At 54.4% G+C, this 15,606-nt stretch overlaps 1 protein-coding gene across 6 annotated transcripts in view; it reads left to right on the top strand.

The window, feature by feature from the left end:
• The window catches only part of PKNOX1 (PBX/knotted 1 homeobox 1), a 59,559-nt gene extending 53,452 nt beyond the window's left edge, over nucleotides 1-6,107 (top strand). For all 6 annotated transcript variants that reach the window (XM_088023747.1, XM_088023744.1, XM_088023746.1 and 3 more), the window contains 2 exons: nucleotides 2,570-2,742; nucleotides 4,808-6,107. In XM_088023747.1, the coding sequence (XP_087879873.1) occupies nucleotides 2,570-2,742; nucleotides 4,808-5,019 (385 nt within the window). In that variant the 3' untranslated portion in view covers nucleotides 5,020-6,107. The remainder of the gene's footprint in view (nucleotides 1-2,569; nucleotides 2,743-4,807) is intronic.
• The last annotated feature ends 9,499 nt before the right edge of the window (nucleotides 6,108-15,606 follow it).

Here is a 15,606-nt window from a genome sequence, read left to right as displayed (position 1 = left end):
GTGGCTCAGTTGGTTGTGCGTCCAACTCTTGATTTTGGCTCAGGTCATGATCCTTGGGGTCATGAGATCGAGCCCCGTGTCGGGCTCTGCACTGGGCATAGAGTCTGCTTGGGATTCTCTCCCTCCCTCTGCCTCTGCCCCTCCCCACACTGCTTGTACCTGCACACACGCTCGCTCTCAAAAAAAAAAAAAGTGTTTCTCCATTGTGTTACTACTACACCTAAGTCCCCACGTTCATTCAGAAACATGATGTTTTTGTAGATGAGCTTCTCTGGGTGGGGCATGGTGGCGATGAGGCATCTTGACCTCTGGTGCCCCCCCCCACCCTACGGCTCCCCCACCTTTGGAAACCTTGTGTCACTTTGGTCAACTCTGAGGGGGGAGGCAGCCCTTCAGCAGGAGTCGGGGTCCTAAGAGGGAAATGCCTGGGGCAGTGTCGACTTTATTAAATGAAATATCCTGTTGTAATTTCGGCATCACATACTACTGTGGACGCTGGGACCCCGAGCACGTGCGTTCGCCTGAGATCACAGCTGTTCACCACGACGAAGGGCACTAATGTCGAGGGGTGCACTTCCACTTGTGGGTCAGTCATCTGTCTCATTGGTACTCACTCACGCAGACGTGGGAAACAGGTTCGGCTTATAAAATGGGCATCCGTAAAAGAAAGCACAAATTCTACCACTTGTAAACACTGCTACCTTTTTAACTGTTAGAATTTAAACTTGAGCAAGGTCAGGTAAGTTCCCATGTAAACGACAACATCTCCCAACATACGCAGTCGTATATGCAGGAGGTATGCTTTGGGTTGCACTAAATATTTGTTACCTTGCATTTGGGCCATTGTTTTGGGTGCCAATAAAATAGGCCATGCTCTTTGAATTATTTCCTGTTAAGTCTTTTAAATAGGGTTAGCAAAAACAAAGGTTTCACCTATGTTGCTGCGACATTTGCCATGGCCCTAGTACACTCGGTTTCCTCACGTTTCTCGGGTGACACTTCCAGTCTGGGTTTAGCCCTAAGGATGGGCGATTGATTGATTGGGGGTGGACGTTAGGGTCACTTCTTTGGACATTCTGAATGCTTTTGTTACTGCTCAGCTTTCTTGCTTTTCTTCATCTATTAACTTCCTTGAGCTCCCTAACTTGTGGCTCTATTAAGTTAACAGAATTGTCTGATCTGGAAGGTTTGACGTCGGCTTTTAATTTTTACATTAATAACAGTTTACTAGCATGACTTGCATAAAATTTCTAGAAACTTTTCATATTTGTAGCTGCTACTACTTTTTGTGACTTTCCTTCTATGTTTACAAAAATCACATGTTGGCCTGAGCTTGAACACCCCATTAGCTTGCACCCCACCACCTAGCAGTGTTGAACGCGGAGGCTGAAGAGGCACATGCTGAGCAGCAGCGGGCTTCCCTTCCCAGGCAGTGGTGGGGTCAGTGCTGAGCTGGGGGCTGCCAGGGCTCCCCGGTGACTTCCAGTGCCCACCTTGCTTGTGCTCCTGGGACCAGGTCATTGCCTGGAGCTCTGTGGCTTCGGTCCCCTCGTTTCCATCGGAGGATGTGTCCTCTTGCACTTGAAGATGCTTCTGAATGCTAGGATTTCATTGTATTTTTTGAACTTTATTTAAGTCATCTCTGCACCCAATGTCGGGCTTGCTCTCGGTGGAGACGAGTGGCATGCTCCACCTGGGCCAGCCAGGTGCCCCGTGAGTGTTGGGATGCTAATGTTAAGTGGCCTGGGAGCAGGTGCATCCCAGTTCTGCTCTGCATGGAGAGTGGGGCATGGGGGTCACACCGCCAGGACCAGCCTAGAGCCCGAGTCTCCCGAGGAGCTTGTGTTTCTCTTACACCCTGAACATGGCTCCTTGCTCTCATCAGGGCCCAGCTTGCGGGGGTGAGCAGGCTTGGCTCCAGCGAGAGGTGAAACCTCTCCTCCCTCGTAGTCCTAGAGGAGGAAGCAGAATTGCCCCTAGGCATGGCAGGTGCAGCCGTGACCATATCCGAGTGTGCGGTCCGAACAGCCGCAGACTTCTGGCTGGCGGGGGCGGTGGACCGGAGCTCCGCTGCCCTCCCAGGTCCGAGGGCACCGGCTGGGTGCTGGGAGGGTGAGGGCTGAAGAAGGCAGGCTTTCCGTGCACATACTTAACGTCCATGAAGCGTGTTCCCACGTGCGACCGCGTGCGACCGCCGCTCTGCTGGTGCGGGGTCAGGTCCCCATCGCAGCTGCCCATCCCTGCCCAGGCTGCCTGGGGCCACTGTCGCAGCGCCGGCACAGCTGAGGGGTTTAGGACAGCGGCCCCTCCGTAACTAGCCCATCACCTGGGGTGGTTTCGAGGGCCGCAGCTCGGGCCCCAGAGCCGCACACGCGGAGGTGACCACGAGTGGCATCGGGCACCATCCGCACCCCGAGGGCTGGGAGGGACGGGACTGCGGGGTTGTGTGGGGTCGCTGTTTGCTGGGTGAGGGGGCGAGACGCCCAGGGCGGTGGGGGCCGTGCTCAGCGGGAGGGCTAGAGGAGGGCCGGCCTGGTGACCGGGTCCCTGTGTCGCCCTCAATGCCCAGGTTCATCAATGCCAGAAGACGGATTCTTCAGCCCATGTTGGATTCTAGTTGTTCAGAAACTCCAAAAACTAAGAAGAAAACTGCTCAGAACAGACCGGTCCAGAGGTTTTGGCCTGACTCCATCGCCTCCGGAACTGCACAGCCGCCACCCGGCGAGCTGGCCATGTCGGAAGGTGGGCTGCCTGGGTGCTTGGGGGGGGGGGGGACGGGCGAGGAGGGCAGCGGGGTGGGGGGGGCGGGGCGGCCTTGGCTGCCTGGGATGCTGTGAGCTCTGGGACGCGGGCACAGCTCCAGTGTTGTGCATGTGATGTTACGTGCAGAGCCCCGTGACAGAGTCGCACATGCAGTGCCTGCATCTCAGGGGCCCGGTGTCCGCGATGTGTTCTCTCCCGTTCCCCCCTTGCTGTGTGTCTCCTCCCTCAGACTTCAGTGCGCAGGAAGGAGCAGTCCCTTCCTCACCACCTGGCGTTGGGCCTTGATTTGTTTACCCGCAGTGAGCCCCTGCCGGCCCGGTCCTGCTGTTGCTAGTCCCGCTGACCGGGCCTCTCTCGGCAGTATGCTGCTACGAAGTTAGGGAACTTGGGGGCCTTTATTTCTTCAGATATATGTTCTGTCGCCCCTCCCCCACCCCTTCAGGGACCCCTGTTGCCCATTTGGTGCGCTTTCCCGGGTTTGAGATTCTGTTTCTTGTTTCTGCCATTTTGATGGTTTCTGTGTCTGTCTTTGGGCTTCCTTAAGCTCTTCTTCTGTGGCTCACCAGCCACCGGTCCCACCGCGGGTGTGTTCAGGGTAGACATTGTCGTGCTCATCTCCAGAAGTTCCGGGAGAGTCTTTGCTACCTTTCCTGGCGCCACCTCATAGAAAACAGTCACAGTAACTGTTTTGATGTCCTTCTCTGCGGGCTCTAATATCTGGCCGTCCTGCACTGGTTTCTGACTGAGCTTGCTCCTCACTGTGGGTTGTCTCCCTGCCTGTGTGCGGGCCTGGTAATCTTGATTGGATGCCAGGCCCCGTGACTGTCACCTTGCTGGGGGCTGGTGCTTTTGCACTGAGGCAAGTCCTCCTGAGCTCTCTTTGAGCAGTGACTTACTTGGGACGCTCTGACCCTCTTGTGCCTTGCTTTTGTGATTAGTCCTTGTAAGGTGACCCAGGCAGGGGTGCTCAGTCTCAGGCTGACTACTCAAACCAAGGCAAGACTAGATTGCCCCCGGCCCCCATGCAGCCAGCTCTCAGAGGCCTGGACAGTGTCCTCGAATCTTCTCAGGTGGTTCTCTCCCAGGGCGTGATTGTTTCCTGTATGTGTGTGTGTGGGCCTGTCCTCCCCCGAATGTACCCGGGCGGCTTTCCACAGCCCTGCTGGCCGGAGGGCTGGGGCGGGCCTCTCACGGTGGGCTGTCAACCATGCTTGATTTTGTTTCTTGAGTTGTGGTGTGTGCATTTAAAGCTGGGGCTTCAGCCTTTGGGTTTTGATATGCAGTGGTCTTCTATTTATATTTAAATAATTTATGTTTTCAGTTTTCTCTTTTAATCCAAGAATTAGTTACAAAGGTGTTAGTTCTCTCTCCCTCTCCCCGCCCCACCCTTGGAAAAGACAGTACTGTATTTTGAGGAAGAAGTGCAGACAGAACTATCCAGTGAAGAGTGAGTTTTTCCTCCATCCTGGCTCCTGTCTTCTCCAGAAACCATCCTCATGACCAGTCTCCCGTCTGTGCTCCCACTGCATATGTGACATGATACACTGTGCACAGACCAGAGTGAATGAATGAAAGTGTTTCCCAGGTTGTGGTGTATGACACAGTCGTCTCCCGCCATCACCTATCACTACTTCTGCAGGCCTTTACAGATGAGCGCACGAGGCCCCCCCCCCCGCCCCCCGTGTGTGTGCGGCATGCTCCTGTAGCTTCTGTCCCTCGCTGTTAGGCACACCTTATAACCTTATAACCCGCATGTTATGAGGTTCCTGGTCTCTTTTGTTCTCCGTGCGGCACCTCTTTTCTGCCCTGTGTGTCTGTGTTCTTTATAGTCCTGACCCCTGAGGCCTTCTGTAGACCAAGAGCTTTTAGAGTGTATTAGCTAAGGAAGGGCGGAGGCTGATTCTAGAGACCGTTTCCTAATCCCTGTGGAACGTCCCAGAAACATATATAGGGGTCTTAATACGAGGTCAGATAAGCAAACAGTGCCCCGCCGAGTCACAAAGTGTCTTCCTGCGTGGGTGCTAATTTTAACCTTCTGCCCCAGGAGCCGTTGTGACGATCACCACACCTGTGAGCATGAATGTGGACAGCCTCCAGTCTCTGTCCTCAGATGGCGCCACGCTGGCAGTGCAGCAGGTCATGATGGCGGAGCAGAGCGAGGACGAGTCTGTGGACAGCACGGGGGACAGTGGGGCTGCACTCGCCCCCACCCACATCAGTGGCCTGGTGCTGGAGAACAGCGACTCCCTGCAGTAGGGGGTCAGCGTGGCCCAGAACCATGGGGCGGGCTGGCCTGACTTTTTATAGTTTGCACAGCAAACATTTTACACAGTTTTATTTCTAATATGTTTTATATGTAGATAGAGAAGAGTGCACTTTTGTATTTCATAGTATGCTTCAAGAGCACCTTTGCTGGTGCAGCGACTTCTTTCAAGTGTGTGCGTGCGTGTGTGTGCGGGTTTTTAAGGAAATTCTTTAAAGGTTTAACGCTAAAAATGTGATGAATGACGAACACCCCTGTGAGCCCCTAATTAGATTAAGGAATAGTGTTGCCATTTTCTAAAAAATTATGCAGTTTTAGTTTAGTTCTGTGGTTGAAGCAGGTCTCAGTGGGCTGATTTCTTTGTGTGGCCCATGGATTTGAAAGAAGCTTCTGCATCTTAAAGCTGCCGGCGCGAGGCGGACACCGCACAACAATAAAGTAGGCGTGACTCCGTGGTGGGCGTGCGGCGGTCTGAATACGCTTAGGTTCTCGCACATTCCGTGAGCCTGTTTCATTTGCTATAGATAAAAAGAAATTCCTATTTTTACCTTGCTGGAATTATTGGATAAAAAAGCTATTTTTATAAATTCGTTATGAATTGGATTATGACTATGCTGAGGATAAAATTTCTAGAGAAGAAACAATACATGCTTATTATTTCGATTTGGAATGTTCTGAACCGACCAAATTTAGTGAACCTGCCCCAAGTTAGCTAGCATTCCATGGTTCTCTGCCATCCCAGGGTAGTGATTTATATTTACTACTATGAAAGAAACAACTGTTGAATGAAATTTTGATACCTGCAAATTTTAGTTAATATGTAAATGCTCAGACTGCATCTTACACTCGATCTGAACATAGATCTAAAGGTATTGCTAAATAGGACTAGGTAAGTCAGGTGAAGTGGTGGCCAGTAATTGGTTAACAGCTCTTACCACCTGTATTTCTGTCTGATTTAAATCTGACTACAGTTAAATGGTTACTCTGCCACTTAGCTGTGTGTTGTTTTAGGATGTTTTAGTCAGCCATATGTTTGCATAGAATGTTTATTATAAACTAATATAAAATGTCCTCTACCCCACTGGCTCAGAGTGAGGGCCAATAACCCACGCTCAGCTCTGTTTCGTAATTAACATCGCCCCGAAGTGACATGGTGACCCAGACTGGGGTGACAGCATGACTCTCCCACCACTGGTCCTGGTGTCCGTTTTTACTCCTTGTCCCTTGTTGCTTTGGAATTTCCAGAGCCCTCCCCCTCTGACTTGATCACATGAGATTTGGAATAATCTTAGGACTTCTGTTTTCCTGGTGACAGGAAGACAAGACAAACCAAAAGAGTAGACTGGGTTTTGTTTCCTTTGTTTTCATGTATTTGCAAGTAGGGCTCTTTCTCAGAGTGAAAACAAGCTACCTTGTTTCATCAAGTCTTTACGTGGTCTTACATGGGATGCCCACAGTTCACGTTTCTAAAGGATAGTTTCATGTTTGGGAAAGTCGTCCATGCTTGAGGTTCACTAGCAGTAGCTGGCTACAGACCAGGGTGACACTGGAGGATATTTTGAGCGAGGGCAGACTTCGTTCTGCAACTGGTATTTCCCCCCAAAATTTATGGATTAAAGTTAATCACAGAAGAATATTATTTCCTAGATAACTTAGAAGGCAGTTAGAAATACATGGAAATTTCTCTTAAAATATTTCAGGAGCTTTAGAAGAAAAATTTGACTATCAGCTCTTGGCGAGAGAATCACATTTTTAAGCAGCAATTACATTCCTTATTTATACACAATTTGTAATATTTTCAGTAAATCTGCCCCAGTTTAAAAGATCATTTTAACTTGACCTAAAGTCTGACATTGTTGGACTTCTTGAAGTTAGGACCTGTGGAGGCCAGCCAGCCGGCTTCTTCCAGCCCCAGTCCCTCCTAGCTGCCCCTGCTCTTTGGCCGAGTGCAGACGTTCTCCCAGTGTGGACTCCCAGCCGGTCACCATCTCCCTCCCTGCCCGGGGATCGCGAGGGCTACACAGACCTCATCGGTCTGGAGACGGGGGAGCCGCACAGCGTCCCCTTCCCCCCCCGCCCCCCGCTGCTGGCCTGAGACTCGGCCTTCCATGCCCAGTGACACCATGTGCTCCCTCGGGCTGAGGCCGGTTTTCTTAGGCTCTCAGTTCTCACTGGCTTCAGAGCACCAGGATGAGCCACTCAGAGGGCGGGGCGTCCGGGCCAGCCCGAGGTTCCTTCGGACGGCCCGGGAACCACAGGTGCTCGCACGCAGCGCGGCACGGCAAGCTATTTCTGTTCAGGGAACCGCCGCCCAGCGTCTTTGTTGTCTGTCTGCCTTTTATAAAACGCCCCCCATTTCCAGCCCTCGGGCATTCCAGAGAATCTTTGCAAAGGGGACTGCATCAAACGTTCAGTTTCTGTGAGCAGATTCGGTCCTGACTCTCCACAAAAAGGATGCTTTGGATGCGTCCTGAGACCCAGACAAAACATGCTGTCCCCCCTGTTGTGCTGTTGAGCAGGTAGCCGATGGCCGACTGCGCCTGCAGTGTCCTGACTGCAGCTAGTCCAGTAAGTTCAGTGTTTGTCCCGGATGCAGAGTAAGGGGTTGGGGGGGGGCAGCCAGCGGCGCCGGCTCGCACCCAGACCGCAGGAGCGGGGCTGCGAACACCCCGCACCCCCGGGGCACAGGGGCCTTTTCCGCACGGCCCGTCATGGGCCGGGCCGGTCCTTCCCTGTGGGAGCCAGCGTCAGGGCGCGCTCCTTCTAGACAGACTCGAACGTACCCGGACGGGGGGAGAAGGCCTGTCTCTGGCAGTTAGTGACAGAAATAACTCCGCAGTCTGCCTTCGTTTTAGTTCTGTTTGGTCTATGAACTGACAATCTTTAAAATGTGAATACTGTAACAGTATGTTTTCTTGAATTGTTGTCTTTAAAAGGGATTTTTGTGAAGCGATTGATTTATCAAAGCAAAAAAATTAAAAATAGAAACATGCTTTATGGATGTTTTATTTTCTAAAGCGGAGGTCACCGCAAGCTGCTTTTCCATTTTAAGTAAAACATTCAAATCGTTGACAGGTTTTGCTGGTGATGTGGGGCTCGTAGTGAGCCCTGCACTTTGTTTAAGAATTAGGCTTGTACTGCGCTGGACATTCAGGTCCATTTGCATTTTCAGGACTCTTTCTTTAAATTACTTTCTTCAATTAGTCATTGGTATTCCGGGGGAAAAAATTGGGAAGTTTCTGTTTGTTTTTTATTGTAGTTTATCATAAATCTAATTATTTTGATAGTAATGAGAAAATGATTCATCAGTGAGGTATTGCCTTCCACGGTGCATGTTGTAAAGTGACACCCAAGGTCCTTCTGGACTTGTTGAAGAGCTGCATTAAAACAATTTCAGAGAGTTTTTTCTTTGTAGTCCAGTGTGTTTTAACTCCCTCCAAACTGTTTATCCTTAGAGGCCAAAGTAAGCAGACTTAAGTATTTTGTAAAAAAGTACATCTGAAATTGTAAATCTTGCAGGCGATGAGGAGAGCCGGCTCCAAAGTATATTGTTTCAGGAAATGTTCTGTTTGGAGGGAAAATGGAGCCTCTGTGTCGTCTCTCCAGCTCCTCTAGGTCAGAATTTTAACCAGGTGAGACCTTGGCCCAGTCTTTGACCCCTTTAGGCTTCAAGTGCTTTGTTCATAAAAGGAAGAAATTGGTTTATAAGGTTTATTCTAGCTCAAAAATAATATTTATAACTAATGCAATTCTACTCATCTATCTAGAGAGATAAGTAAATAAGTAGTGATTTAGCAAATCCTGAGAATAAGAAATATATTTAGATTAATGTTTTGTATTTTGTTCTATTATGCAGAGGTCAGCAATAATGTATGTTATGCTTAACCCCTATGCTGTGCTTATAGGCACTCTGGGACGAAATTCTTAGCACAAATGATTTTTGCCCTTTTACAATGAGATCTTCTTGTCTTCACTAAGATCTAAGATCTCTGTACCATTTTTAAACTAAAATTTGCAAAGCTGCAGAACTGTGACATCTAAGCCCACGTGACGAGGAGATAAACGGTGGTCTCGAAAGCGGGCCTGCGGCTAGCGTGCCAACAGCCCACCGTCCCCAGCGCCCGGGCCCCGGGCCGGCCTCCTCCCGGCGGCAGCTCTTCCACCTCTCTCCCACAGTCAGTCTGCGAAGAGCTACTTTGTGTGGCTTAATTGAATAATTTAGTATTTTATGTACAGATAGTATTTAGAAGGCATTATCTTGCACAGATGTTTCCGTTTCTTATGTCATTTAAATGAACCCAAAACTTCAGCCTGCAAACTCAGTGATGGCTTTAATATGGATGAGGAATTCTCTTATTGCAGTGGTTTGAAAAGGAACATTTTAAGGATGTTGATGGCTTCAATTGCTTAGGCATTTTTTTAGAAAATGGCTTGTGGGGAAAAATTAGGTATATTTTAAAATATGTTGCTTTCTGTTATCTCTGTTTTCTCTAGTATTAGCACAGCAGTCCTGTCAGAAATAGTAGTGAAGCCCGTAAGCATCTACACTGCGTGTTAGTGTAGACCGGAGATCTGAAGCCCAGAGTTTGGTTAGAACAGAACAGTGGAGTTGAGCCAGAGAAGCCGAGAAAGGCGCGTTTCTGGGAGCGGAAGAGGTGTGTGTGTGGAGGACAGTTGGGTCGGGCTGCCAGGAGGAAATCGGGGCTTCTAGCAGAGCAGGGTCAGAGAAGTGGGGTGAGGCAGATGCCAGGGGCCACGGGGAGGTGACTGTGGATCAGCAGATGATGAGGGAGCTTGTCTTTGTTACCTTGTGGAAGACCTTTTAAGGCCCCAAACACAAAAACAATAGGATAAAACATGAGTGGATTTGGCCAGATCCAAAGGAAACTTTTCTGATCAGCAAAGGACACTGTGGACTGTGAACGGCTGATGATCTGAGAGGAGTGTTTTTCTGTTTTAGCATCTATCATTGATGAGGAGTTACTATTTAGGTTTAAGGGAAGAGTCCTGCAGATCAAAAAGAAAAAGACTAGAAATCGAGGGAAAAATGGCAGAGGATATGAACCTGCAGTGACTGAAGGGCGCATCTGAGCGGCCAGCAAGCCTATGGAGGAGTGCTTAGCCGCACCATAAGCCGGGCTCCGGAAGCGAAAACCGCTTTGTCTCTCAGGCCAAAGTGGGGAAGGCGTTTCTGAGCTTGTGTAGAAGTGGGAGCCTCTACCCTGGGGTAGGAGCGTCACTGGGGCCCTGCCGCGGGGTCCTTCTCACGGGCCTCCAGGGGCTCTAGGAAACGGGAGCGTGGTGTGTGCCGGCCCCACCGTCCCGGCCGGGGAGTTGTGACCGCTTCCTGTGTGGACCGCGGCAGAGACGCTCCCGGCAGCGTTGTTCGTGGCCGCAGGGCATCCGGAAGCACCGTGGGGTCCGTGCCAGGGGACGGGGAAGGCCCGTGTGGTGGGGTGCACCCGCTGGAGGCGGGCGCCCCCTACTGGGTGCATCTGACGAGCGGCGTTCTTAGGTCTGGTTCAGAGGACTGCTCCTTCCCTTGACAAGGGGGCGTGGTGGTGGTATCTTTGTTGTGCGGCGCCCAACTCGTGATGGAATGCCGGTTTATCTGACAGAACCGGAGAGACCAAGGTAGATAGTCCTCCTGCCCGGGAATGGGCACACCCCTTCCGACAGGCCATTAGCGTGTGTGAGTGAATCTTTTGAACCGACGTGCTGGGTTTAGGTTTCGCCGTTGCTTTTTCACCTTCAGATTCCTCCAGCCAGACCCCCGTCCTGTGTTTCTGCCCTGCCTTCAGCTTGCGGCAGGCCCTGCACAGCTGAGGCGGTCTCCCTGCTCCCACCCCGCCCCCAGCAGAAGACCCCGGCAAGGCGGGAGGTGGGGGGCAGGGGCTGTCCTGATTCAGCCTCAGTGGTGGGCAGGCCCTGGCGGCCTCCGGGGTCAGCCTCCTCAGCGGCCCTGCCCGCTCGTGCCTCTGCCGGCGACCTCTGCCCTCCGGAGCGGGAGGACGTGGGCCTGGGATCAGGGCTGTATCCTGGGGCCAGAAGGCTCGCTGGGCCTCTCCAGGGGTGGCAGTCTGTATGGGTTCCTCCCCTCGTGGATTAAGGCTCTGCGTGTGAGGGAACAGTCGGGGTGGTGGCCGGGGGTCATGCCTACCCACCCTGAGGGGGTCTCTCCAGTCCCCTAGCCTGCTCCCCACGCCTCCTCGCCAGCCCCCGTGTGAGGGAGCGCCGTAGCCCTGGGTGGCTGGCTGCCTTCTTTGCCCTCCCTGAGCCGGTCTGCGTCCCCTCCTGCCCTGGAGGGGTTTGTCCCTCTGGAGGTCAGTCATCTGGTGGCTTGGCCGCTGCAGCTCTGAGCCAGAGAAGAGTTAGGGTTTTGTGGGTTATCCGCTGTCCTTATTGTCGGGTGTATACTCCCGTGGCTTCTCCATCAGAAGGGGAAGCAGGGCTGCAGCATGATTAACAAGACCCCCAGACAGGTCGGCCAGGAAAAAGCAGCGGCGTTAGGTCTGCCGCACTTTCCGTCAGGTGACAAGTGCGCAGAACGTGCCTACCCGAGGGTACTCTGGGGCCACGTGCCTGGCCCAAGGCATGCGTCCCAAGGCGGATGCCGGGGACGGAGGGAGGGTGCTCGCAGCGGGTCGGGCATCACGAGCTCTCTGCACCGGAGGGCCACAAGTTAAAAGTGGGAATCAGGAAGGAGAAATGGGACTTGGAAATCACTTTTACTTAGAATTTGAGAGGTGGTTTCATGGTCTTCTGCTTCCCCTTGAGCATTCTCAAACCCCTGCGATCCTGATTGTGTGTGCGGGAATGTTTGTGTTCTGGGCGTGGCAGGCTCTTGTGGCCACAGCAGCGTTTCCGGCCCCGCGTGCTCTTCTAGGACTTTGTCCATCAAGCAAATCCCATCTCTGGAACCTGGCGAGCTTTAGGTAGCGCCTGGCCGGCCGTCCTGGCACCTCCTGGCACTGTGCCGGAGAGGCTCTGACCCGCTGCACGGCGCTTCCTCTGTGCTCTCCCATCCCCCGCCCCCATCCGCCGTGTCCCCCGGTCCCCTCCTGTCTCCTCCGTGGCCCTTGACAGTTTCTCAGGCTCTGCACACAGACTTCATTGGTCCTCGCCTCTCTTTGAACTTGTAAACTTTGAGTGAAGCAAATACGCGCTCAAAACAGATGCAACTTTTGATGTGCGTCAGTACGGCAAAAACAGTCGGCATGAATCTGTTAGGATACATTTACAGAAATGCCGGGGCGGCCAGCCTGCAGACGCCCTGCCCACCACACCCCGCCGGGGCAAGTGATCCCCTGGCACAGCACACGCGGGCCCCCCCCTGCCTGGCCAGCCCCGGGGGGACACACCGGGCAGCCAGAGCCTGCCCCCCGTTTGAAGGCCAGCTTTCAGGGCCCCCAGTGGGAACCAGGCTGGGGCAGAGCCGCCTCTGCACACAACCTGTCCCCGTTGTCGTGAGCACCGCCTCCCTTGAAGCCCGGCTGCCGGTCTGTGTGCCTCACCCCTGCCCAGGCAGCAGGCCCGGCCCCGCTCTCCCTGCCCCGCCCCTGGCTGTGCTGGCAAAGGGTTCAGAGGAATGGGCGGCGCCACTCTGACGAGTCCTGCCGGCCTGGGCAGCTCCTCTGTTCTCAGGACTTCGTGGCCTCTGCTGTCAGAGCGGCACCCCGACGTGGTCGCCAAGACCTGTGGAAACCACGGACTCACCCCGTCCAGAGCGCTCGCACACACGCGTCTGTGGGCGGGAATTGCCACACGGAGCTTGCAAACCAACGAGCTGGCCTCTGGGAGGGTGCTGCTCTGGCCAGGCAGCCCGGGGCCAGGCAGCAGTGCTCCTCCGGGAGCCGAGCGCCGCGCCAGGACCGCGGGGGGCCTCGGCACAGGGCGGCTCTGCCCCAGCTCTGAGGGTGGCCCTGCTGCTGCCGGTCCCTCGGGCGGCACGCTCCTGCCCCAGGGCCCTCGGCCTGGAGGGCAGCCCCCACAGCTCTCCAGCCTCCACTGTCACCTTTCAGTGGGCACCAGCCCTCCCAGGCTCAGGGGATGTGGCCGCTTTGCCTCCCCGCTCTCTCCAGCTCTCTTCCTGTGTTATTCTTGTTTTCACTGTAGTAAACAGAATATAAAGTATAGCATCTTAACTACGTTTTTCAGCCTACAGTTCTGTGGTATTAAGTCCATTCACCCTATTGTGCAGCCCATCCCCACCATCCATCTCCAGAACTTTCCATCTTCCCAAACTGAAGCTCTGTCCTCATCAAACACAGCCCCCACGCCCCTCCCTCAGCCCCTCGCCCCACCCCTCCCCGTTCTCCATCTGGTGTCCCTGGGTCCGATCCTTCGAGATGCCTCTGCAAGTGGAAGCATACCGTATTTGTCCTTCTGTGACTGGTTTCTTTCGCAGAGCGTGATGTCCTCAGGTTCATCCTTGTAGCATGTGTCAGAATGTCCTTCCTCTCCAGGGCTGGGTAACATTCCGCATGTACAGAGTGCGCTCGTTTGCTTCTTGTTTGAGCCCTCCCACCAGAAGGGAAGGTCTGGTGTCCAGGCGTTTGTAATTCGGGGCCTGGACTGGTGGCTGGTGTCTAGGGACGGTGTCTGCGGGATGCAAGAGTCTGTGTGCCAGCTGGCAAGCTGCCATGCCCAGAGGCTGTACCGATTTCCGCTCAGGAGCCGGCTGAGGCCCATGCGATTTCCTGCTGCTGGCCCTCACTAACCTGGCAGACGAAGAAGAATCTGGCCTGTGGCCTGTGTCTCTGAGTCCAGGAGTAGGCAGGTTGGCCGGCCAGCCTCCTGAGGGGTGAAGTGTGACTGACAGTACTTTAAGCCAGGGCGACAAAGCCCAGAAAGAGCTATTCAGGGGCCAGAGTCTTTCCAGCACTTGTCAGACCATATGGAGGACAGCTGGTTCCTCATCCCGCAGCTTGAGCTCCAGGAAGAGCATGTTCCTCCTGGAATCCAGCGTGCACTCAGCTGTGACAGAGAATGGGGGAAGGGACTGAGAATACAGCCGTCCCTAGGTGGCCGTGGAGGAAATGTCCCCACTCAGCGCTTCTTGCTGCAAGAGACGCGGTCTGTGGCTCCTTCGGCAAAAAGGAAACTGCCAGGAAGGCCAGGCTCCAGTGGTCCTGAAGCCGGAGAACCAGGCTGAGGCCGGCGGCTGAGCCACCGCTGCTCACACCGGGAATGGGGCAGATGCCACGCCACAGCCCCCGCCCCCTGGCCCAGATCCCACAGGGGGCTCCATGCCCTCTGTCCTGGTGGCGTGGGCCGGCGCGTCTGACCCGCCGGGCTTGTCTGCTGCCTGCCTCCGAGCTACAGAGATGTCTGGAGAGTGATGGGTGCTGCCGGGTCTGCAGCTTGGAAGGTGGGCTTTGTCTCCCGCCAGGACATGTCAGGAGCTTAGGTGATCCACAGCCCACAAGAGCGCTCACCTTCGGGGCATGGCCACGAGTGACCCACGTTCCCCAGCCCAACTCAGCAGGAGGAGGGGGTACGCCAGCCACGTGGGATGGTCACATGGACCCAAGGAGCTCCGTCGCCTTGCCCTCTGGGACACTAGTGTCCTGAGCCAGCTCTGTCACTTGGGGCGGTTCCCTCAGGAAAGGGCAGGGTGTGTCCCCACCCATCTTTGGTTTTTCTTTTTCCTTAGGACTGGCACCCCCACCACTGGCATTTCAAGCTGAGCCTGTGGCCAGCTGACTAAAGACCCCAAAGTCCAGCTTCCCTCGCAGCCAGGTGTGGCCCTGCCCCAAGTTCAGGCCCGTGGGCGGAGCAGGCCACCTGTGCTGATGACTGCTGGCCGTGTCCGGAGCAAGGGGCTTCCCGCCACAGCCCAGGCCCGGGACGCCAGGTAGGAGCCTCCGTCTTAGAGACAAGGTGGTAATGACTAAGGAACTGCGCTTTATAAGGGGTGTGTCCAGGGCACCAGGCTGCTCTCCGCCAGAGGATGCGGGCCTGGGGGGGAGGTGCGCCTCCAACAGGAGGCTTGTCGCCGAAGGCCTCCCGCTCCGGAGAGGCGGTGTCTGGGGGTGACGGTGAGGGGACAGCCAGGGACATGCTGGAGGCGGCTCCTGAGCCCCATGCCTGCTGCTTCCACCGCAGCCCCACCCAGCCAGGAAGCTGAGAGAGCCCCCCCCCCCCCGAGGACAGCCCCATGTGGCCACCGGCGCTGCCCACCGGGTCTCGGCTGGGCTGGCACAGAGGAATGAGGAGCAGACCGCGGGGGGCTGCCGGCTTCTGCCACCAGCACGAGCAGCAGGGGCAGGCGGGCTCCTGACAAGGTTGAAGACTGGGGTGCCCAGGGGAGGGGAGCCTCTGAGCTCCACATGGAGCATCGCTGTCCTACAGTCTACTCCGTGGTATCCAGGGAGCAGGCTATGAAAGTGTTGGAGACTGTCCAGTACCAGCATTGTTGCGGGAAAGTAACCTGACCCATCGGGAGTCCTGTAATGACAGCGTCAGATATGGGCCACCAGACACGACTGTCTCCTCTATCCGGTCACTGTTCACAAAAGCCTAATACAGGGACTACTGAGTTTCAGAAATGTACCCAAGATACTTTCCTTTTCATCCAG

The sequence above is a fragment of the Eumetopias jubatus genome, unplaced genomic scaffold (genome assembly GCF_037043125.1).
Source record: "Eumetopias jubatus isolate StellerSeaLion01/CBP00866 unplaced genomic scaffold, mEumJub1_p1.0 scaffold_1, whole genome shotgun sequence".
NCBI classification, from domain to species: domain Eukaryota; kingdom Metazoa; phylum Chordata; class Mammalia; order Carnivora; family Otariidae; genus Eumetopias; species Eumetopias jubatus.
This window is presented reverse-complemented; position numbering and strand designations above follow the sequence as displayed.